This window comes from Manis javanica, chromosome 3, assembly GCF_040802235.1.
Source record: "Manis javanica isolate MJ-LG chromosome 3, MJ_LKY, whole genome shotgun sequence".
Taxonomy (NCBI): domain Eukaryota; kingdom Metazoa; phylum Chordata; class Mammalia; order Pholidota; family Manidae; genus Manis; species Manis javanica.
Window position 1 is genome coordinate 196,564,996 of NC_133158.1, and position 23,316 is coordinate 196,588,311.

The following is a 23,316-nucleotide window of genomic DNA, read 5'->3' on the forward strand; positions in this document are numbered from 1 at the left end:
ATTGTGTTTATTTTTTAAACATCTATGTAATGTGTATATAAAAATGTTTTTGTCTTAAATAGAGTCCAGTGGACATCGTAACTGGTGGTATATCTCCTGTAAGAGATTTTGACAGGCTCCTACAAGACATGGATATTAATCGGCTTAGGGCAGTTGTCTTCAGAGACATAGTAAGTGGTAATATATCTTTCACATACTATCTTAGCTGATACATAAATTCTTCTAGGCCCAAAGTATTGAGAATAAAATCTTTGGTATATAAAATAGTTGAGTAGAGATTAAGAAGTCCTAGAAACCACTTCTCTTGGATTCAGTAATTTTAGAATCTTAGAATATTGGGAAGTATTATTTATGTAAATGGAGCTAGTATATCAGCATAATATACTAAAATGAATAATACATTAATACATAGTAAGCACTGTAAATGCTTCACATGTATTCATTATGTCCAACAACTTCTTCAGTTGTGTACTTTTGTAATTCCCACTTTATCAGTGAGTAGGATCTGAGGCCCAGAGAGCTTGAGTAACTTGTTTAAGCTCAGGGAGCGAGTATATGATAGGATTCCAACCAGCAATCTTAACTCCTAAATCCAGACTCTGAAAGTAATGAAATGTTCAGATTCTGAGTGCCATATTACTTTACTGAATATCGAATGTTTTTCCCTCAAAGAAACATAAATACATAAAGAAGCATGATGAAATCTGTGTGGTATTTTTAATTGTTTAAAGATGAAAAACAGTTTTGTATAGCTGACTTTGTATACAAAATGGCTAAGTTTCATGTAAAAATTGTTAAGTCATACAAGGAAATATAAAGATGAAAATAAAAATCATTTGTAATCCTATTCACCAGCATTTAGAGTAGTATCATTATTTAATACTTATTGAATACGTAATACATGTTAAATAGTAGATGCTGTATATTAAATACGTGTTTCATGAACTTTATAACTTCAATTTTTTATTTTCCTTCCTCTTTCTCTAGTGTTTAGTCTTTTCTGGAGTTCTTCACTAACTTTTGTACATGTATACAATATGTCTGTAATACTTGTAGTTAATAGCTGTTAGCTACAGTTAATAGTTACTGAACATTTACTGACTCTTAAGTATAGAACTGGCTGCTCTAAATGTATTATCTCATTTAATTCACACACTAATCCTATGGGAAAGATAGCAGTATTAAGTTAAATACTCTGCTTAAGATCACACAAGTAGTAAGATGTGGAAGTGGATTAAGGACCTAGAGAATCTTGATTCTTGAAATTTTATTCTTAACCATGAAGCTACAGTGCTTTCCTATATCTCAGCTTTTTGCTTTTGGTAGCTGTTATAATATCCTTAATTAAGAAACTATCAACATTTTTTTTCCCAGAACCCTGATTATGGTTATTTTGGGACCAAATATTGCTGCTGGTTTCTCTCCCATTCTCTTTTTATGAGCAAGTGTTGAGTTTATTGTTTATTGTCCCAAAACTTTGTTTCCTAGAATGATCTTTAAGAAACTACTATAGATTATATAACTTTTTTACTGTAAATATTCTCTAATGGTTTCCTGTAGCACTTAAAATGAAGTAAAAATGCCTCACCTGGCTCCATATGATTTGGCTCTTTGGAACATCCTAACAAGTTATTTTATAATGGTATTTGGACAGAGGATTAAAATATTGCCTATGTCTTCCATACCATTTCTGAAAGTAACAAATTATTTTAATTTCTTTGTAATTATAAAAATTACTTAATTACCTCATGAGAGCTTTAGAAAAAGAGGAAAGATTATATTCCCCAAACTATACCCAGAGCCTCTGCCAGCATATGCAAACTTTGATGAAAAAGAAAATGAACTAAGATTGGGAATATGAATAAATTATTCTGAGATTAAGTATAAGGTTTTTATTCACTCTAATCTGAGTTCAGATTTGCTTTTTCTCTTACTATATGCTTTTAGGTAAATTACTTCTATAGGCCTCATCTTGTTCAAATGGGTTATTGAATGTATATGAAGTACATAACCTGACTTATAGTAAGTATTCAATAAGTGACAAGTATAATTGTAAACTAATTTATTTCAAGAATTAGGACATAAACCTAAAGATTATGGTGTATTTTTTATTTGGGCAGAAATCAGGCATACATTTCAACCTTTATACAGAAGTTAGTGAAATAAACATTGAACATATTAATGGGCTAGCTAACGATTTAGAGACATAAATAATTTATAACAGATTAGGAAGTTAAGACCAAGCAAGTTCATTGATTACATTTTTAATGTTAATATCATTAGCAGCAGTTATTATAATTGGTGGCATGGCAGAGGAACACAAGTGTGTCTGGAGAAAAGGAATGGTTAAATAAAGGAAAAAATGTACATTTATTTTTTCTAGTCAAGACTAGTAAGTTCTTATACATGAAACTAAAAAGTACTACAGATTCTTTTCAGATTAGAAATCTGTCAATAATGCTATCCTATCAGTGGATATGTTCACATAGAGTCTGAAATCTCATTTTTCCCCTAAAATTGTGCAAAACTTTGACACCAGCTAATTGTTAGCTTTTAGTTTCATTTGTACCATTAGTTACTATTTATTTATCTGCTAAGCAACAATGTTCTTTGTTTTCCTTATCCTAAATTTACCTGCTGCTTGAGATAAGGTACTTTAGTTTTCAGGATTTGGTGGAAAAGTTTTAGCTTTTCCTTTAAATTAATTAAGTTCAAACTTATTTTGAAAAGTAGTGGTGTGTTCAGGGTCTCTTTGTAGATGAGGAATTAGACTAGATGAAGAGGTCATTGATATACAGATACGTAGGTGATCTGTGGAGGCCATTACAGTTTGTACTTTTCTTTCTGGCAGACACTGTATTTTCAATCCAAGTCTGTACTATTTAAAATACTTCTGAGAAGTTATTGGTAAACTGTCTATAACTGATAATTTCAGTTTTTTTCTCAAATGTTTGTCTTTTAGGAAAACTGTTACTGTGACTTTTGACATACTTTAATTCTTATCATTAGACATAAAAAGTTATTCATATATAATGATTGAGATTAATTAATCCTATAAAGTGTATTAGGACCTGTCTCTTCTGTTTGAGTTACTTAATTTAAAAAAGTGAGCCAAATTCTGCCTTTCTAAGTTTTAGAAGCATAAAACCTCTTATTTACAGGCATTTTTTCAATAGACTTTACCTAATCTTTTCTGAGTTGAATTTACTAATTTCTGCATATATTAAAAGATTTGTGAACATATTTTTATATTTAATATTTAAACATTGTCTTGTAAAATAAGATGAATACACATTTTTTAATAGTGGCATGATAAACTACTTTTATTTTTCCCTAGGAGGATAGCAAACAAGCTCAATTTTTAGCTTTGGCTGTTGTGTACTTTATCTCTGTTCTTATGGTCTCAAAGTACAGAGACATTTTGGAACCCCAAAATGAAAGGCGTAGCCAGCCATTTAAGGAAACTGGTAGTGAAAGTGGGAATTTATCCCTTCCTGGTAAGTTTCCATATCTTATTCTCTGACATCCAAAGTTCAAGTAAAAGGCTACCTACTTATAATAGTTAAAATATTGATTCTGGAATTAAATCCATTTATGGATAAAGTAAGAGCATACATTTACTTTAAGTACCAAAATATTTTACTTTGAGTACCATGTAGTTAATTGCTATTGGGAGATGACTTCTGTTCCTTAATTGAGTCACCTAATTAAAAAGTAAGTAAGAAAATGTTATCCTTTACAAATAAACTGTTAAACATTTTTGTTGCAAAGAATAAATAATATACTCTTGTAAGAGACAGATTTGGTATGAAATAATGGTAATCATTGCAGTTATAGAAATAGCTACCAGTTATAGATTTATAGGTAGAGAAGCAGCTATTGCAGTTATAGAAGTAGCTGCTACCCAATGGAGACAATTTAATTATTCAGTAAATATTCAGGACCTACTACGTACTTAGGTATATTCATGAACAAAAGAGAAAAAAAATGTTTGCCCTCACGGAGCGTGTATTCTAGTGAGAGGAGAAGGAAGATACAAGTACATGTAGTAAATGACAGTATTTTTAGAAGGGTAAGTACTAAGAAAAGAAAAATCAAACAGAAAAATATCAGGAATGACCAGGAGAAACACGGTGTGGAAGAAGGAAAATAGGGAATTATTGGAGAGTTTTGAGTGTAAGAGTTAGAATTATGTTTCTAAAACTATCACTTGGGATTCTGTGTTGAGCATATGCCCTAGAGGGCAAGGAAAACCAGTGTTTTAGTTAGATACTGCCACTTAACACATTGCCTCAAAGCGTAGTGGCTAGAACTACAGCTATTTTCGTCTTGTTATCATGATTCTGTGGGGAATGACTTAATTCCCTGCTCCAATTGGTTTTTGCTGGGGTTGGAAATTCTGAGATAGGTTTTCTACTCATACATCTAGTGCTTTAGCTAGGATAACTTCAAGAGCTATGGCTGGCTGACTGAAATGGCTTAGCCTGGTTTCTATGTCTGGGGCTTTGATACTTGTCCTCAGCTGGATTCCTTGGTTTCCTTCCAGTAATTGGGAGCACCTTTTTCTCTTCACTGGGTCTCTCTACATGTCCTCTCCAGCAAGGTAGGCAGACGGCAGTCAGGTGTTCAGAGACTGCAAGAATACACAAGCTGCCAGACTTTTTTAAAGCTCAAGCACAGAACTGGCCCAGTGCTAATTCAACCTCATTTTGTTGGTTACAGTAAGTCAATTCCAGCCAAAATTCAAGGCCTTCTTGAGGGGGCTAATTCCAGGAGACATGGGCCAATAGGATCACTGATGTAATAGTCTAACACAATCACTTGGGAGGATATTGCAGTAATCCAGGCAAGAGATGATTTTGGGTTGGTTTAGGGTGTTATCTGTAGAGCTAATGAGCAGTACTCAGATTCTAGGTATATATTGATGGTAGAGTGAATAGGATTTTAAATTACTAGGTGTGCATATGTGAAAGATGGAAGGTAGTCAAGAATGATTATAAGGTTCAGTTGGATAGTGAAGCATTTTCAAGGAAAGATAATTCGAATTCAGTTTTCAACATGCTGAATTTGAGATGTCTTTCAGACATACAAGAGAAGATAACAGAGTAGGCGGTTATAAATAATAGTCTGAACTTTTAGTTTTGATGCAGTGGTATTTTAAGACTTGTGAACGAGATCACTAAGGGCGTAATGCTGATAGAAATGGTAAGAGGCCAAGGACTGAGTACTAAGTTCCTCCAGCGTAAGAAGTTAGGGATAAAAAGAAATGCAGGAAGAGAAGGAACAACCAGTAAGGTAGTAGATGAAAAATCAGAAAAGCATTGGGTCCTACAAGTAAAGTTAGAAAAGTCCTCACCAAGCTGGAGGGAATAATCAGTTGCTGCTGCTAAGTCAAGAGAACTGACCGCTCGATTTAGCAAGATCATTTTCGTTGGAATGTAGTGAACACCTGATTGGAGGGAATGAAAGTCAAACAGACTGAGGAGATGATGTACCTTTTTGAACTAGATTTTAAGGATTATTGAATTTTTTGTGCATGCAGGAGGAGCAGCAACTTTTCTGTCAGTAGAAACCATGTTTGAAGTAGAGGTCTTGAGATTAGTGTCCAAAGAAATGGCAATGTATAAAGACACAGGAGTCCAAAACATTGTCCTGTGTTCAGCAGATTTCAAGTGTTATGGTGTTGTCAAGTGTAACATGTTACATTACATGAGTGGCAGGAAATTAAAGTTTGAAATGAATAGTCATCTGATAAATATTTGTTGACTGCCTTCTGCTTTGTTGTAGGAATTTTTTAGGCCCTTTGTTGTAGGAATTTTTTAGGCCCAGGCATTGCTGCAGGTGCTGAGGGGAAGTGTTAGAGAAGACAGATCCCTGTCTTGATTAAGTTACATTCTAGTAGATTCATATAATTGAGAAACCTTGTACTTTATCCTTAGGATTTGGGGCTTTTTCTTGTTGGCCAATCACTGGCTTTCAGCTTTGTGTTGCATTCAGTTTGGAAAGCTTTTTCCCCAAGGTATTTTCAAGATAGTTTGTTGGCATTTATTATTATTACTGTTATTATTTTATGATACCATCTTTTAATTATAGGTGCATTTACTGAGGGCGTTTCATAGGCCATGCAATTTATTTTTGCCTTTTAGAACATAACACGTATTTCATACTTTAAAATAGATGGCTATCAGGTCTGAATATACCTTTTAAAAACTTGTCCCCCAAATTTTTAATTTATGTTTTTCTTCTGTTTCTGGGTAAGATGTAGAAAACATACCAGCCACATTCAGCCCGTTAACACCAGCATCAGTGGAAGAATCTGAAAGCACAACATCCTCTCGAAGGAGGGACTCAGGCATTGGGGAAGAAACAGCTACTGCCTTGGGAAGCAGTGTAGATGCAGCTGCTCCAAGTGTCAGTGCAGTCCCAGATGCAGTTAGTGAGGTGCTATGCACTCTTTCTTTAGAAGTCAATAGATCTCAGGAAATCAAAAATGGTGGAGAAAATGAGTTGGATAACAAGGCTGCACCATCAGTTCCAGTTTCAAAAAATGTTAATGTGAAGGATATTCTCCGAAGCTTAGTTAACATACCAGCAGATGGAGCCCCAGTGGATCCTGCCCTTCTGCCACCAGCCTGCCTTGGAGCTCTTGGTGATTTGTCGGTTGAACAACCTGTGCACTTCAGATCTTTTGACAGGTACATAGTCATTTGTTTTGGTATGCTTATATTTATAAAGACTTAAGAGTAAACAGGAATTTAACTCTGATAAATTTTGTAGCACCAGCACTAAAAAGGGATGTTTTAATCTAGTTTATAAAAATTGTAAGGACACTTTTGTGTGGTTTGTATATAATTTCAAGTTTTTATTAGCAGAGAAAGTGCTTTAAAAATAATTCAGATATTATTTTGGCAAGTTGTATGTTAATTGTGTGTTTATTACAACTTAAAAATCACCTATACTTACAAATGACTGTCTTTCACTCCCTTACTGTCAGTACTATACCAGCCTTTGTGAAAAAAAGTGGAGTCTGTGGATTCCAACAGATTGAGGAATTCAGCAAGGTGTTCAGCACTGAGAGCTTGAGAAATCTGATTTACAGATTCCTGACTTCATTGGTTCTGCTGCCCTAAGAAACCTTTCCTATTTGTCTGAAAATTTCCTTCATATATTATTAAATTTTCAGAAATTCTACCTATAATGACATGCATGTATTAGAATAATTAAAAGTGTTCTTCAAAAATCAATATTTTTATCTGGAAATTAGCTCTAATTTTGGAGAAGTTGCTAGCTAAAAGACATTTTATTTCCTTGCAGTCATTTGCAAGGAAGTTCACACACTACTTCATCTCCTTGGAATATTTTATTGTATTTTTTTCTACATAACCATAATTTGTCAAAATATAATACTGTCTTATAATCCTCAAATACCTTTCAAGTTTCTCAGTAATGCCATTTATAGTAGAAGGCTCCAGTTCAGAATTACCTGTTATATTTTGTTGTGTTTTATTATTATCCTTCAATCTGAAAGAACAGTGCCTTAGTCTTTTCTTGAATTTAGTGATATTGACACTTTAAAAGATGATAGCCCAGCTGTTTTAAAAAGTATCCCTCAATTTAGATTTGTCCAATACTTTGTTAGGATTAGATTCAAGTTGCATCTTTGGCAGGAATATCGCTATTTATTCTTGTATTCTTACAAATGAGATAGTTTTACCTAATTACTGATGATGTTCTTTCTGATCACTTATGAAAATGGTACTTTCTAGGTTTCTCTGCTGTGAAGGTATTCCTTGAGAAGCAGTTCTGTTAAACTCTATCATCCTCCTCAAATGAATTCATTTCTTATGCTGCCTTATGGTTTCCTTTCTCATTCAGTTGGTTATAAACTGTTGTCATTAGCTATGTTGCCGCTCAAATTGTCTGTGATTTGGTCAGTGGAATTTCCTTCTTGTTGGCTTCTGTTTTCTTTTGACATTTTCTTCGTCTGGTTATTCATTTCTTTGTGTCTCCTGTTCTCTTAATTTCCTCTATAATCTCCTAGTTTTCTACTTTAGGCTTGGTGTGCCTTGGCACTTTAGATATACAAGCTGGTTTAAATTGTTCATGGTAATTAAGGTCTCAGAAAGAACACGGAGTAAATAATTTTAATGGAGAATCTTTTGCCACTATCCTCTGTCATATTATCCTCTACATCTGTTTAAAGGTTAGGTCAATGTCCTGGAGTGATGAGAATGACAAAGTCTAAATTTCAGGTAAATAGCATATTGGTATATCTATAATATAGTGGCTGCTAGTTTCAAATGTCTTTTTTTTTAATAGGCTTACTAACATAGGATTTAAAATACTGACTCTAGAAATAAGACAAACAGTGTGAGTCATGGCTTTATCATGCATTAGTAAATTGGGAAAAGTTATGTCATCCCCGAGACTCAGTTTTCTTATCCTTAGGTTGTGTAATGCTGAGCCATGAAAGAGAAAAAAAGCAGAACAGTGTATGTATTGATATTAAGTGATATTGAAGATAGATTTATCTATAGTGATTAATATGAAGAAATCACTCAATAAATACAAACATCGGTATCATACATAATGAGACTTTCAGTCACTGCTGCTTTCTGGTGTGTGTAAGCATGTATATATAGACATTAAATATTTAGAATACATATTATCGGTAAAAGGATAATAAATCAATAAAATGACTAATGTGCTAGAAAAATCGACAGACATAGGTAGTTCATGTAAGAAGAGAAATACTGTTAATGTGTAAATATGTGAAAATGGTCTGGCACTAATAATAAAGAAAATAATAACCATGAGATAATTTTATCTGATTAAATTAGAGATTTAAAATAAGGTACATAGTGTTAAGGTATGAAGAAACATCTATATTGTTGAGATAGTATATTGGTACATTTCCTTTGAGGGAAAATTCCAGTATTAATTAAAATTTAAGATATGTAAACGTAATCACACCTCTAGAAGTTTATACAGAATATACAGACAAGTATAAAATGTTTTCTTTAAGAAGAATTTCATAATTAAAGTAACAGCTATGAGCTTTTACTCTGTGAAGGTGTATTCTAAATGCATTTTTTTAGATAGGTAGGTAGATAGATACTATTTTTATTCTTATTTTACAGATGAAGAAATTGAGGCACAGAAGAATTAAGTAGCTTAAACTCATATGCAAATAAATGGTGGAGCTAAGATTTGAACCATGGAAAATTGACTCTAGACCCTGTCATTTTGCTGCGCTATGCAAATATAGTTGCCAAACAATGAAAGATTGGTTCCATGTGTTACTTTCCATACATATAGTAAATACTATGCAGCCACTAAAGAGGGAAAAGCAGAACACTGTATATTGATGTAAAATGATATTGATGATATATTATTAAATGAAAAAGCAGTGTACAGAATACTTTGGAATTTATTACCTTTTTAAAAAATAGATATACATGTTCATATATACCTCAGAAAGTTAACAACCGAGTGTATTTTGAAGGTGGGAAGTGGTGTATACATGATTAGGTTTTTAGTATTCTCAATTTTTATAATTTGCTTAAATTTGTGTTAATCTTAGATTGAGAGGTCATAAATACTTAAGTGAGTGTATTTTTTTAATATGTCTTAATATAGTCAAAGGTATTTCATATAAATGTCCAAAATTTCATGTATTTTGACATTTATTTCTTTTTAAATAGTGTAGAAATTAAATCTATGCCTTAGCAATGCCTTCAGTGAGTAGACTTATGAACTTGTTTAGGAAACCATGTTTATTAGGTACTACATTTTAGGGGGCTTTATAGAACAAAAAGGGGAATTTTGGTGATAGTATTTTTCAGGATGTTACATGGAACTTAAATGTCTGGTGTACTTTAACGTATTGTCTGATGGCAAGCAAATGGCTCTGTTTTTCCCCCCTCTCTTAGCAAGAGACACCTTTTGAAAACTATTCATGCAGGCATAGACCAGTGGAATATCTTTGGGGATTCCAAAACATCCCTCTAATCATGTAATTATCTCTGGAATGCTGTGTCAGAAATCACAACTCTCTTCATATCTTAAGAATTATCAACTTCCAAGCAATAGCTGGAAAGTTTAGAGTAACAGCTATGTGAGTGCAACCTTGCTGAAAAGCTGCCAGGTTGTGGGCCTTTCTGGATGGCAAGGTGTTTGTGTTCATTCCCATGCCAAAATTCTTGTTCTTATCTAATTTGAAGATCCTCTCCGGTGATTAGTAGATGCCAGGGATTTATCTTGATAAAGTTCAAGGGCTTGTCTGGCTTCTCAGCTAGATCCTTAGGGACTAAAGTGTTAGGCTTAAAATGTTTTTTTCTCCTTTGGTGAACCATTTTGCATGTTAAATAAAAGAACATTTATGTGAGAGTTTGTGATATTTGAAGCTGATATGATTGTCAAGTCGAACTTCTGAACCTTAGTGATCTGGAAGACATTGTTGCTTTATCTCTGTTGTTACCAATAAAAAGAACTTTCACTTAACATCTTAGTTCATGTTAAAAAAAATCATCAGTGTTTACACTTTTTTTGTATTTAGAACTGTAAGAAAATTGTTTTTCATCTGTAACATGGGGATAATAATCCGAAGTACTTGCCTCATAGGGTGTTGTAAATATGAGTAATTCATATATTATCACAGTAGTGCCTCAGCTTAACATAATGCCTCACAAATGTTAATTAGTCATGAAAGTTAGTGAGTTTGTAAAGAAAAAGTGCTATAATATGTAAGCTTTTATACTTTAATATTTGTTTTTTAATTGAGTGTAGAAAAAGTTTGTATAAATACAAGACATTTGTCTTCCAAATTATGCCAACAAATTTGAGTGCTTTTTGTCAGATATTAAAAATTCAATTATTTGTTTCTTAAATATTAATAAGGATTTCAATTTGTCTCTTAAATAGAAACAATATTCAGCCTGAGAATGATGCCAGAAATATCCCTAGCACACTGCCTGGCAGTGGCTATCAGACGTTGTGTCAAATGCCCTTTGCATCTTTGTTCTTTTTTCCAAAGCATTTTATAAAAATGTGAAATACATAGTCCTTGCATGATCAGTTTTGAGTGGTGATAAATTTAAATTTCTAGATTTTTGTTTTTCTTGTTGGATATGCTACATTAGTTTAGGTTTACACTTAACATACATACACATAATAAATGTGATAGCTTAAATATCCTTTCTGTTGAAGATGTCTTTTACATGGCACTTTATAATGATGAAAACACTTGGTAAAGGAACTGAAAATATCTTGAAGTCTGCCTACTGCTTAATGTCCTTTTAATTGGATCGTTTTGACTTTGAATTTTGTTTTCATGTGGTCCAGGGCTGAAGTATTATGTTATTTCCTCAGAAATGATTTTAATGAGTCATTAAATTTGGAAATTGATCAATTTTATTTCTCTATTATATACTAAGTACATAGCTAGGCTCAAGAATGCAGACTTGTAACATTTGTGAGTGGATACATTATTTTAGTAGAACATACATAATTTTCTATCTTGGAAATCTGTTACCACTGCTTTTAGATGATTATAATATATAATTATGTTTTAATGTTAAAAATTATTGTGATGGTTGCATAACTATGAAAATACTAAAAACCATTTAATTGTACGTTTTAAATGAGTAAATTATATGGTATGTGAATTATATATATGGTATATGGTGTGTAAAAAATACATATTTATATTATATAAAACTTAAGAAAAAAGTCACTATGAGGAAACCGTTCAAATTAGAGGCTCTTAGGTAAGCCTGAATTGTAGGGCAGTTTTGCCATTTGGGAAGTAATTTTACCTTTCTAAGCTTAACTTTAAAAATTTTAAAGTGTAATATGCATATTAAGAATATTTTGAGAATTGAGTGCTGATTCTTGGTGTATTGTCAGTGCTAAGCCATAGCAGCTATTAATAATTTATAAGTTTATATAGTAGGATCATGTGGGGGCACAAAGAATAGTGCATTATGAACTCTGGGAAGGCTTACCTTTGAGCATGGTTTTGAAAGGTAAACGGAAATTTGCTGGCTAACAGGACTAATAGGAAGGCATCTTAGCAGAAGAATAGCATATATAAAGGATTAGAATTGTGATAGGATATAATGCTCAGGAACCATACAAACATATTACAGAAGTGTGTGAGGAATGCTGGGTTAAATCTACGTTCATGTAGGAAGTTATACTTAGATGTATTGAGAATAACAATATGTGAACAATCTTGGACAATAAATATTTATTGAACTGAAAGAAAGAATAGGTATATTCATGATTTAAAACATTATAAATGGAAGTAGCTTACAGCATTAGAAATGAGATAAAGTTCTTTTGTTACATGTAATTAACCATGCTATCTGGGACAAATAAGAGATTATGTACATTATGGAATGTCTATAATAAATTTTTTGTTACCAGTTTTCCAGTGTTTTATTCTGAAAATATTCAAACATATAGAGAATGTGAAATATTGTACATTGAACAGCCATAGACCCATCACTGAGGTTCTGTAATTAGCCTTTAACTGTTTGTTTCATCATACAATTCTCCATAGATCCATCCTTCTGTCCATCAGTCTATCTTTTTTTTTAATTTGATGCATTTCAAAATAAGTTATGGACATGAGTTCTCAAACTTTTCAGCATGCTGATCTCTAGAGATCAATACTGTTTTTTAAGGTCAAGTGTATATATAATGAAAGGCAAAAATCTTAATTGTGCCATTTGATGAGTTGATAAATTTATCCACCTGTGTATGTATCATCAGTCCTGAAAGTTCCCTCAGGCATCTTTCTAGCCAATGCCTGTCCCCATCCCCAGAGGCAGATATTGTTCTTTTTCTCTACTGTAGATTAGATTTGTCTTTTCTAGAACTTCATGTGAAAGGTAATACGAAGTTTGTGTTCTTTGTGTCAGGTTTCTCCACTCAGCAGTAATGCTTTTGCGAGTTACGTATGTTATATTTATTAGTAGTTTGTTTCTTTTTATTAATGCTGAGTATTGTTTCATTGGGTAAGCATACTGTCATATTTTTATTCATCTTTCTGCTTAAAAGATTCTGGCTATTTCCAGGTCTTTGCTATTATAAATAAAGCCTCTCTGAACATTATTGTATGTATTTTTCATGGACATAAGTTATCTTGAGGCAATTCCTAGGAGTGGAATTGCTGATGCGCAGGGTATATTTATGTTAAATTTCAATTATAGAAAAAACAATCTTACTTTTTTAAATATATTTTGTATTGCTCCTATTAGAACTTACCTATATTGTATGAGTAAACTTGGTCTTGCTGGTTCTTTGTTCTGTTAACAGATGTGAAAGTAAACCCTCCATATTTCTCCTCCTCTCCTTCTTCAAAAATAGGTTTGCTGTGGAAAAGGTAGAGATTTTCTTAAACAATAGGCTTTTAGATTTCTGCCCAGAGTAAGAAATAAACACATTACACTTTGTATTGTTTTCTGAATGTACCTGCAGCACATGTGCCTTGCATATGTACACACACACACAGGGGTCATATCTACTCCCCTTAAAGTCAATAATCTTCATCTCAGATAGGCTACTGTGATTTAAGCACACCATTTTGGACTGAGGGCTCAGGTGGCTGTTGCTTCTATTTTTTAGTGTATAGTTAACATTGGCAGTCACCCTTATAATGATGTGACACCAGCTACCCCCAAGTTCATTGAATAAGCCGTGACTACCACAGGAGAACTTGATTTAATTGGCAACAGTGTTTGCCATCACATGATAGGCACTGAAGTAAAACGGAACCCAATTTCTATATTATCCCTTTTTGATAAAACAACAAAAACAAAATGTATTTTTAAACTATGTGAATTATGTAATTTCTACTTTTCAATACATTTATTGGGATCAAGTATCTAGATAACTTTATTTAGAAACTGAAATCTTTAAAGCTGTTAAGGGAATACTTGAAGCTTGCAGTTACAATATTGTCAACAAAAGATGTGATTAAATAAATTGACTGTTGAAGACTTTAGGCTTATGGTTAACACCAGGTAATTAAAAGTAAGCACTGCTGTGGGAGTGCATTATATATCAGCTGTCCTCTTTACCTCATTAACTGGGTTTTTGCATGTTTATGGAGCTAACTTCAATTAAAAATGCTTTTTAAGTTAAGCCTAATATGGTCTTTTAGTTACTATTTTTGTGTAAAGTATTACATTTAATTGAAATTGGTGCATAATAAATATGTGTGAATAATATACAAGATAAACAAATCTGATAATTTGATATTTTTGCATCTAGCTTTTATATCTATGCATTTTTCTTCTATATATATTATCAAAATACAGTCTGGGGGTTAAAAAGAAAATCTTGGGTTCTATAAATTCCAAAAAATTGTTTATATTTGCATTTATTTATTTATCTGCCTTGTAAGATTTCTAAGGTTTTAAGATTTCAAATTAGTGGTGCTTTAAAGTCCTTATAGAAACATGTTGGGTTTTCTGCTTCAATTCTGAGGTTAAGAAAAAAGTTAATTATGTTTCCATTTGAGTGCCAAAATTCCTTTTTTATATATCTTTTATATATGTTATTTAAGTTGGATAATTAAAGATAATTGTAAATTTAAAGGATATTATATATATAAGTTCACATGTTACAGTGGATTATTATATTTCCATAGTACATTGTCCTTGTCTTGCTAATGGGTTTCAGCCCCTGGCAAGTTTGCTATGAATTCAGTGTGACCAAAGAAATGACAGTAAAGCATTCTTGGGTTGAAAGGGTTATACCCAACTTTATTTCCATGGTGACAGGTCAGTCACTATCCTGTTCACTCATTGCGAGTCTGCATGTAGCAAGCTGGTCTCTGCCTCTGGGCCCCTTTGTCCGCACAGCCATCTTCTGGGCCCCTCTGCCCACACAGCTGTCCTCTGGGCCTCTCTGCCTACACAGTTGTCCTGCACAGCGGACCTCTGGGCCTGTGTCCTTGGTGCTGCCACCATTCCAGCCTCTGCTCTGCTCTCCTGCAGCCTTGCAGCCGTGCCACTGTATTGTGCCCAGAGCACTGGGTGGATCTCTTTATATAGAGTCAATAGCAACATATTGTAGTTATATGTGTAGTGAGCCAGCCAGCCAGGGCCAGGTGAGAATCCTGGCCACAGGAACTTTCATTTTATCCAAACTCCACCCCTCCAGGATTCTCTCCTCACAATCTGTGTGCTCTCAGTCCTCTGCAATGGTCCCTGTGCAAGGAAGCTGGAACATTGTAATCAAACTCCACAACAACACAATACAATATACAAATAACAGAAATTATAAATTATAATAACCCTCAAGCCTGAGGAGCTCCATTGCCACAAAGTGGTCATCCTGGCTGTATTCAAATCAGTTCTATTCAACTGAGTTAACCAAAAGAACTATGGGTGGGTTTTACAATACCCTCTTTCTTCAGTCTCTCCAGCAAAAAGTCTTACAGGCACACGGGACAGGCTTGTGGCTCTGTCTCTGATCTCTGCCTCTTTGGTTTTAATGGCTGGAACTGCTGCTCTTGTTTCAGTTGTTGCCATAGCTCTCATAAGATCATATTTGACTTCCCATCTAATTTCCTTCCATCTGCTCCTGCCCGTATTAAATCAACCCACATCTGGGACCTCGTAACCTTCATGGGGCCCTTTAAATTCTTCTTGTGAGTAGCAGACCTTATTTCTTTCTGTGTTCTCATTGCTTCAGCCTCTTCTAAGTCTGCTACTGTATATGACACCTCGCTTATGGGCTGCCCTAAGTGAGGGGAAAGAATGGCCACTGGAGACCCAAAGAGGGATGTGGGAGCCATTTGAAGCACAATATTTCTCATCCCAGTAGTGAAAATCTTCATTTGGGTCATAATTCTCTGGACTATGGATGGCATCTCTTATGCCTAGCTCTTGTAACACCCGTTGGAGCTCAGCATATGTCTGCCATCTAACAGGAGAGGATGGTAGATCACCATGATTGGGCCACACAGCATGAAGTGCGGCCATAAGCCAATTGAGGAGGGAATGACTCCCTGGGGTCTGATGTGCATTTTGTAATCGCTGCCTGAAGGTGGGCTGCACTGTCAGGGAAGCCAGCTTTCCCATCTCTGATCCCGACAGAACAATTCCATCCACCCCTAAGTCCCACAGATGCAGGAGCAAAGCTGATATTGACTCCGAGGGCTTTTGCCTAAACCGGGAGCCCAAATCCACCAGCTCAGCCTGAGTATAGGGGTGGAGCATAGAGTGCTCCATGACCTGGGGAGGGGGCTGCTCCTCTCCTTGGGAAGCTCTCAGCTGCTGGGTCTTTCTTTACAACCACTGGGTGTGCTTTCAATACAGGAGGGGTCAGTGCTTCCAGCACCACCCCTTCATCCTTCCCCAGCTCCTCAATTTCCGGGGATGATGGCACCTTTTTCTCCACTCCCCCAAGTGCCTCTGCTGCAGTGCCTCACAGCAATGCCAGCTCAGTCTTCAGCAGCTCTCTTACCTTCATCTCAATGCTTCACAGCTGATGTTCTTGTGCCATTTCTGCCTGTGCTTCCGCCAGGAGTGTGTCTTTTTCCTTGATGGCCTTTTCCTCCTTCACAGCACCTGGCAGCACTGCTGTCTTGTTCTGTAAGGAATCTTTTACCTTTTTAATGGCACCTCCCTGCCAGTGTTCTTGGGCTGCCTCCTCTTGCATCAATGCCATTTTCTCCTTCAGGGAATCCATAGCAGTTTGCATCTCGTGTTCTTGTGCTGCCATTTCTTGGGTCTTTTTCAGGAGTATGTCCTTCTCTTCTACTAGACTTTTTTAATACTGTGAGAAGCAGCCATCCCACAGTCCCCGCTGCCTCTCGGGCACTCTGTCCCTCAAAAGACCTACTTACTATATCAAGGGCTATCTTTACTGCCTCAGGTATCGCCTCCACCTGCCTCCAGTCCTCTGGTGGGGCCCAGCCCTCTAGGAGGCAAACCACCTCAGATGACAAACCCATTGGGGGACAATCCACTGTGTCCCCATTTATAGGGGCAACCCACTGAAGCACCCCTCTTATAATGGCAGCCTGTCTTTTTCTTTGGTCAACAGTGAATCCTGCCGACTGCGCCAGTTGTCTTGGCAATGATTTTCAGTCCCTGGAAGTTCGCTGTGGATTCCGTTGTGACCAAAGAAATGATAGTAAAACATTCTTGGGTTGAAAGGGTTATACCCAACTTTATTTCCATTGTGGCAGGTCAATCACTAAAGTCCCATTCATTCAGAGCAAGTCTGCATGTAGCAAGCCTGTTTCTGCCTCTGGGCCCCTCTGCCTGCACAGCCTTCCTCTGGGCCTCTCTGTCTGCATAGTCATCCCGTACAGCCGACTGTCCTCTGTCCTTGCCGCTGCCACCATTCCAGCCTCTGCTCTGCTCTCCTGCTGCCTTGTAGCTGTGCCACTGTCTTGCACCCAGAGCACTGGGCAGAGCTCTTTATATAGAGTCAATAGCAGTGTATTACACATGTGTGTAATGAGCTAGTCATCCAGGTCCAGGTAAGAATCCTGGCCACAGGAACTTTCATTTTATCCACAGTCCTCATTCTAAAAAAAATGCAGGTAAATATGAAGACCATTGAAAAGATATCTTTCTTATTGGGAGAGTATTTTAAACTGTACATCAAAATGGAGATCCCGTTCACTAAATTAAATTCTTGTAATTAACTTGAGAGGTCTGTATTTGAAATCTATTTACTTTCTTTCTTTCAGAAGTGTCATTGTTGCAACAAAAAAATCATCAGTCTTACCTTCCACACTTACAAGTATACCTGCCAATGCTGTCAGTGTGGTTACTTCAGTAGATTCATCCCAAGCCTCAGACGTGGGAGGAGAATCACCTGGTGAGTAGCTGTTAGTGATTTCAACCAAAAATTTTTTAGATCTCATGTTAGCAAAGCTTGGGATTTTTGATAAAGCTTTGTTAGGTATCTTATAAATCATTATGCTTTTATATTATACTGTTGATTGTTTAGTAATGTCTTTAGTAAATCTTAATATTAAATAAACTAAATCAAATACTTAAAGCATTTTCTTAACTTAAACATAATAGTGTATGATAAATTGGATGCTGCTGGTGGGGTGGATGAATGTGTGAATGAATGATAGATTAAAATACATTTTTTCTTTTTTCTGCACTTGGGAAGATTTGTATAGTCATTTTGAAAAGCAAGTTTTGGTGACATTTAGTCTTTTAATCTGGTTATCAATTGTCAGATGTTGGGTAGTATTTAGTACTTTGATATCTTTTGCATATTTTTCTGAATTAGAGACTTGGAAAGGGAATGCTGCCCTGAAGTATATCATCATTCTACTATTAATCATAGAGGTTCAATAACTCTTACTGCAACTTGATTTTTATCCATCTCTCTATATTCCTTCCAAGTGTAAAAGCCTTTTGGTGCATATAAATAGGTGCAAGATCCTAAATTTCTAGATATTAATGGTATCTTGCCCGTGGGTTTCAGCCCCAGTTAAATTCACTATGGATTCAATGTGACCAAAGAAAATGACAGTAAAACGTTTTTGGGGTGAAAGAGTTTATTACCTGGCTTGTTCTCCCCATGGTAGGTCGAGCACTAGCGTCTCTGCCTCCGCCCAGAGTACTGGGCCGAGCTCTCTATATAGTGCGGTAACAGCTTATTGCCTACAGGTGTGGAAGCAGTAGCCTAGCAACAGGTCATCAAGTGGTTTAGGTTCAGTGAGGATTCTGGCCATAGGAGCTCCAACTTCCCCACAATGGAAAGCTTAGTCATAAAGTACCAGGTAAACTTGAAGACCATGTGATGCTAAAATGACCAAGCTAGCACAAGAGATATATTTAATAATATCAGTAGCATTTTTCTAAATGTTGTGCTCTTTCATTAAAAAAAATTGCCAACTTAATATTATTTCCCCAAAAGCATTCTTTCTTGTTACGCTTGAATGAGATTAATAAAAAAAAAGAGGTATTTTGAAGGAATTAGTAGGTGGATTATATTAAAATCATAAATAGTATCTTTCCTTCATCTTTTTGGAAATCACAAGCCTCCCATCTGCTCTTCTAGCTTTACTTGGTGAAAAAGTGTATATCAGAAAATTTTGTTCCTAACTTGATGTTTCTACTAGCCAGTTGCCAGGGATATTTTGTTTTTCCTTTCAGGGTACTATAAATCGTGTCCCAGAAACAGACTATGACTGCTTATTTCTTTTATCTTCCCCCAAATTTCCCTTCACTTGTGTTAAGAAAAATAATTTTTTTCAAGGTTTTAAATGATTTATTAATTAGAAGTATTTTAGTTCTTAGTGATTAAGAGAAAATGCTCATAGTTGGTTAAGTAAAAAAACTATTCTATGCAGTACTTTATACACCATGTAAATCATTGGTAACTGTGTGAGGTGTGTATCTTTTGTATCTGGGAAAAGCAAGAAAACGTACTCTGAAGTTACTCGATTAGTTCTATGTGGTTGAACTACTGGCAGTTTTGATTTTTTAATTTTAATTTTAGTGGCTTTTCCAAATTGTTATCAGTGATCTTCTATTGTTTTTATATTTGAGAAAAAAATAGTTATTGAAAAAAAATATCCACCTGGAAACCAGAAGCTGCAGTGGTAGTACACAGAGTTTTGTGTTGCCTTGCTTTTTATTTTATTAAATTAACAAAAAATAAGAGACCTTATTTTTAAGATCAGTTTAGGTTATGGAAAAATTGAGTGGAAAGTAAAGAGTTCCCATATGCCCCCTCAATCCCACTCCCTTCCTATTTCCTTAATAATATCTTGAAATAGTGTGGTACATTTATTATATTTTGTCACTGACTTAGATAATATAAAGGGAAATAAGTGTAAAACTAACAGGTTTTTCTACTTTCTTATTGTTCCATTGTACTGTGATGCTTCCTTTTTTTACTTTGGAGAAGCAATTTGATAATCTATTTTGGGCTGGTTATGCAAATATCTCTTCTACCTCCATCCAATGCCTTTAAGAAAATATTAACTGATTTTTCTGCACTAGCTCTGTTGGGAAAAAGGCAGAAGTTACTAATATGTGTGAAGCTATGTGCCATCTTCTTAGTTCAGTAAGAGTGAATTCCTTATAACTTTCAGTAAATGTATTAATTTCAGAGGTTCATAATACAGAGTAAAATATTTTCAGTTTATTTTGAATACATTGCCCTTTAATTCCAGTTTATGGGACAACATAAATAGGATCTTCTGATTTCTTTTAAACATTTTTTCAAAATTTAAATCATTCAGTCTTCAGAAAAAATAAACAGTAAGAAAGTTGAGATATATGGCTAATATTTGATATATAGCAGTATAATAAATTTTGTCTGAAGCCATGGTATTTTTTCATGTAAGTGCATTATATTATGAAGTTACTTGAAGAACCATATGCAGAATTACAAAATGATTGCTATTCTGAAGACTATTGCATTTATTGGCAAAAACCCACTAAACCTTGTGTCTCGCCCATAATGTACCTTTTTTCCTCCTATTATTTAAATTTTGTGTAATTTATGGTGGTGGTGTTTCTCAGATATTTCCAAGGTTTTCTATTTTGTGCTAGAATTTTTAGCTATTTTCTCTTCTTCCTATCCCTCTTATTTTTTAAAAAAATGATTCAGTCCTTTTTAAGTCATTCCAAGTCTTCGTGGTGACGGTCTGTCTTTTTATCATTTATTTTGGTTTCCATAGCCGACTCTTCCTTTCCTCTTCCTATTTCACTGTGCTGTCATTATCAATGTTATATGGTGTCTCCATTTTAGTTTATTATTTCTATTCCATTCCATTAATTGCTTTTATGAATATTACTGCTTTGATAAGAAAAATCTACCCCAATCTAGTGTTTATAGTCATTCTACTTCTTACTCTCCTACAGCTCCATTTTATGTGCTTTTGCCCAGCATATGTGACCCTGTACCCTGTTCTCTTCTCACTTGGAAGCCAAAGCCCACAAGTAAAGAGTTATCTCTTCACCATCAATATTTTTAAGTGATAGATTATTTTTAGTAGGTGTGCATGCACACACACACACACACTGAAGAAGTTTATTTTCCTTTTTGTGATTTAAGCAGGATTTAGGAAAATGACTTGTAGATGAATTGTTTGTTGTAATTGCATACTGAGCTAGGCAGTTTATTCTTACAGGTCTCGGTAAGTAGGTATTAGTCTTGATTTGATCTTGAATGATTTATTTTATTATAGTTAATATATGTTCCTATATAGTTAATATCTGTCCCTGTGGGCCTTAAACCTTGTGCCTTGGTGTGATTTTAGTTCTGAATTTTATAGTGAATCAGCAACAAAAAATGAACTGTTCAAATTCAGTGATAGATTATTGGTTAACAAAAAATACACTTGATAGTCCATGGTGCATTAGCAAAAAAAAAGAAAGGGAATTTCCTTGGAAGAAACATGTGAATATAAAACAGAAAGTGTAACTTATGTAGTGAAAGGGTTTAAACTATTTGGAAATTTTGATATCAAAGTAGGATTTCTGAATTTTACTTGTGGCACAATTAAAGGTAAAGTGTGACTGGATAGAGAGGGATCCCAGAAAATGAACTAGACCTTGTCAGCTTTATGTGAGGTGAGGATTCTTATGTCAAAATATTATTACCCAAATAATTTTATAATTTTTCAGAAAAAAATTAGGATTCGTAATTGACATTTTAAAAGTGTACATTATTAAAACTATGATTAGTAATAATAGAAATTTCAGATTTTAGTTTGAGTAATATTCCTTAGCTTCTGTTGCATTATACTGGCAAAAAAATATCATCTAATAATAATAATGGGAAATCTTTTTGAGTAAGTAGTAAAAGGTACTCATTAAAAAAAGAGGTATACTCTTTGTATGTATGTTTTCAAAGTAAAACTGAAAGAGAAAATCATTTTTAGTAAATTTATCAAAGTGTGGAATTTTTGAAGTTACTCATCAGCAGAAGTTTAATTGCCCAGAATAAAATGTGTTAAGATATTACTCTTTTTTCAAATATGGTGTTTTTCTACCATGCTGCAAAACATAAATGATAGACTAAAATTGAAGCTAACCCAGTAAAGGAATAAATGAAAAAATTTTTTCATCTTGTTCTTCAGTAATTTATATGCTTGGGTGTTTGCTAATTTGCGAAGTTTAATGCTTATGTAACTAGAATATTATATTCTATTCTCTTTATCTGAGCCATGCAGATTATTAATTAGTATGTTCATTTTTGATGTTGAAGGAAAATATTTGATTCTTTGCTTTATATAAGATTTGACACAAAAGACAACTTTTATTCATTTCACAGAGGTTTTTTATTTAATAAAAAGTTTTTACTGGGCATATAGACTATTCCTCCATGAACTGGTTCAGAATGGGTAAGGGGGAGGGAGAGAGAGAAAGAAAGAGAGAAAAATTAAAAAAATACGGTGGTGTGTAGGAATGAAATAATGACATTTGTTTTAATGATACCTTATTGAAAAGGACATTATTTATTTAGACCCATAGGGAACTTGAATAAATAATTGGCTATTCCCCAGATAGATGCTAGACAGATCATCTATTTGCATTTTCTTTTTTGTTTTTTGAATGTCTGGAAAACTGTCAGTTTGAAGGAGCCAGTTTATCAGTGCAAAGATAAGGAAAAGATAAGTCAGTATCATTCCACATGTTGGAATTAGCTTCTGCATCTACATGTGTGATCATCTGTTGAAAATATTTAATGTTAAATTAATTTGAAACAGTACATTTGTCACAAATTCATAATTTTATCTGAGGTGAAAAATTACACTTTCTCTCTGGCAGTAATGAAGGACAACCTGGTGTGAAATTCCTGGTAAATTTAGCTTATTTTTTCATGTGATTTTTTTTTCTTATATAACCATTGCTAGTTGATTAATCTTCATTGGTAAATTGTTTAAAAAGACCACTTTGTAAGACTTCCCTTTCTGCTGTAGTCTCTTAGGTTTGAAAATTGCGTTACTTCTAGGGTAGTGTCAAAAGCATTTTTGTTATTTTTTTTTTATGTAGAGCCACCATTTCTCTTAAGTCTTTTACATGTTTTTAATATGTCTTTCAGCTCATTAAAATTAGGCTTACCTAGCATAATAAAAGCTAATTTTATTTTACAACTATTGCTGAAAGCCTGATACAAATATTTTCTTGAGATATATTGCTTCTGTCTACTTTTAAACAGATAGAACCTTAATGTATTCCTTTTATCAACTTCAGAAAAGCTCAAGAAAAACTATCAATAATCCTTTGAGAGAAAATATCTGGTTATACTCCAAATAAAGTTTTTTTTCTCTTTTATTAAGGTATCATTGATAGGCACTCTTATGAA

The 23,316-nt window shown here is 34.3% G+C and overlaps 1 protein-coding gene across 1 annotated transcript in view; it reads left to right on the forward strand.

The window, feature by feature from the left end:
* The window catches only part of LRBA (LPS responsive beige-like anchor protein), a 740,236-nt gene that overhangs the window by 193,467 nt on the left and 523,453 nt on the right, over positions 1 to 23,316 (forward strand). Inside the window, exons 28-31 of the mRNA XM_037024623.2 lie at positions 63 to 170; positions 3,338 to 3,497; positions 6,260 to 6,695; positions 17,720 to 17,850. Coding sequence (XP_036880518.2) covers positions 63 to 170; positions 3,338 to 3,497; positions 6,260 to 6,695; positions 17,720 to 17,850 — 835 coding nt within the window. The remainder of the gene's footprint in view (positions 1 to 62; positions 171 to 3,337; positions 3,498 to 6,259; positions 6,696 to 17,719; positions 17,851 to 23,316) is intronic.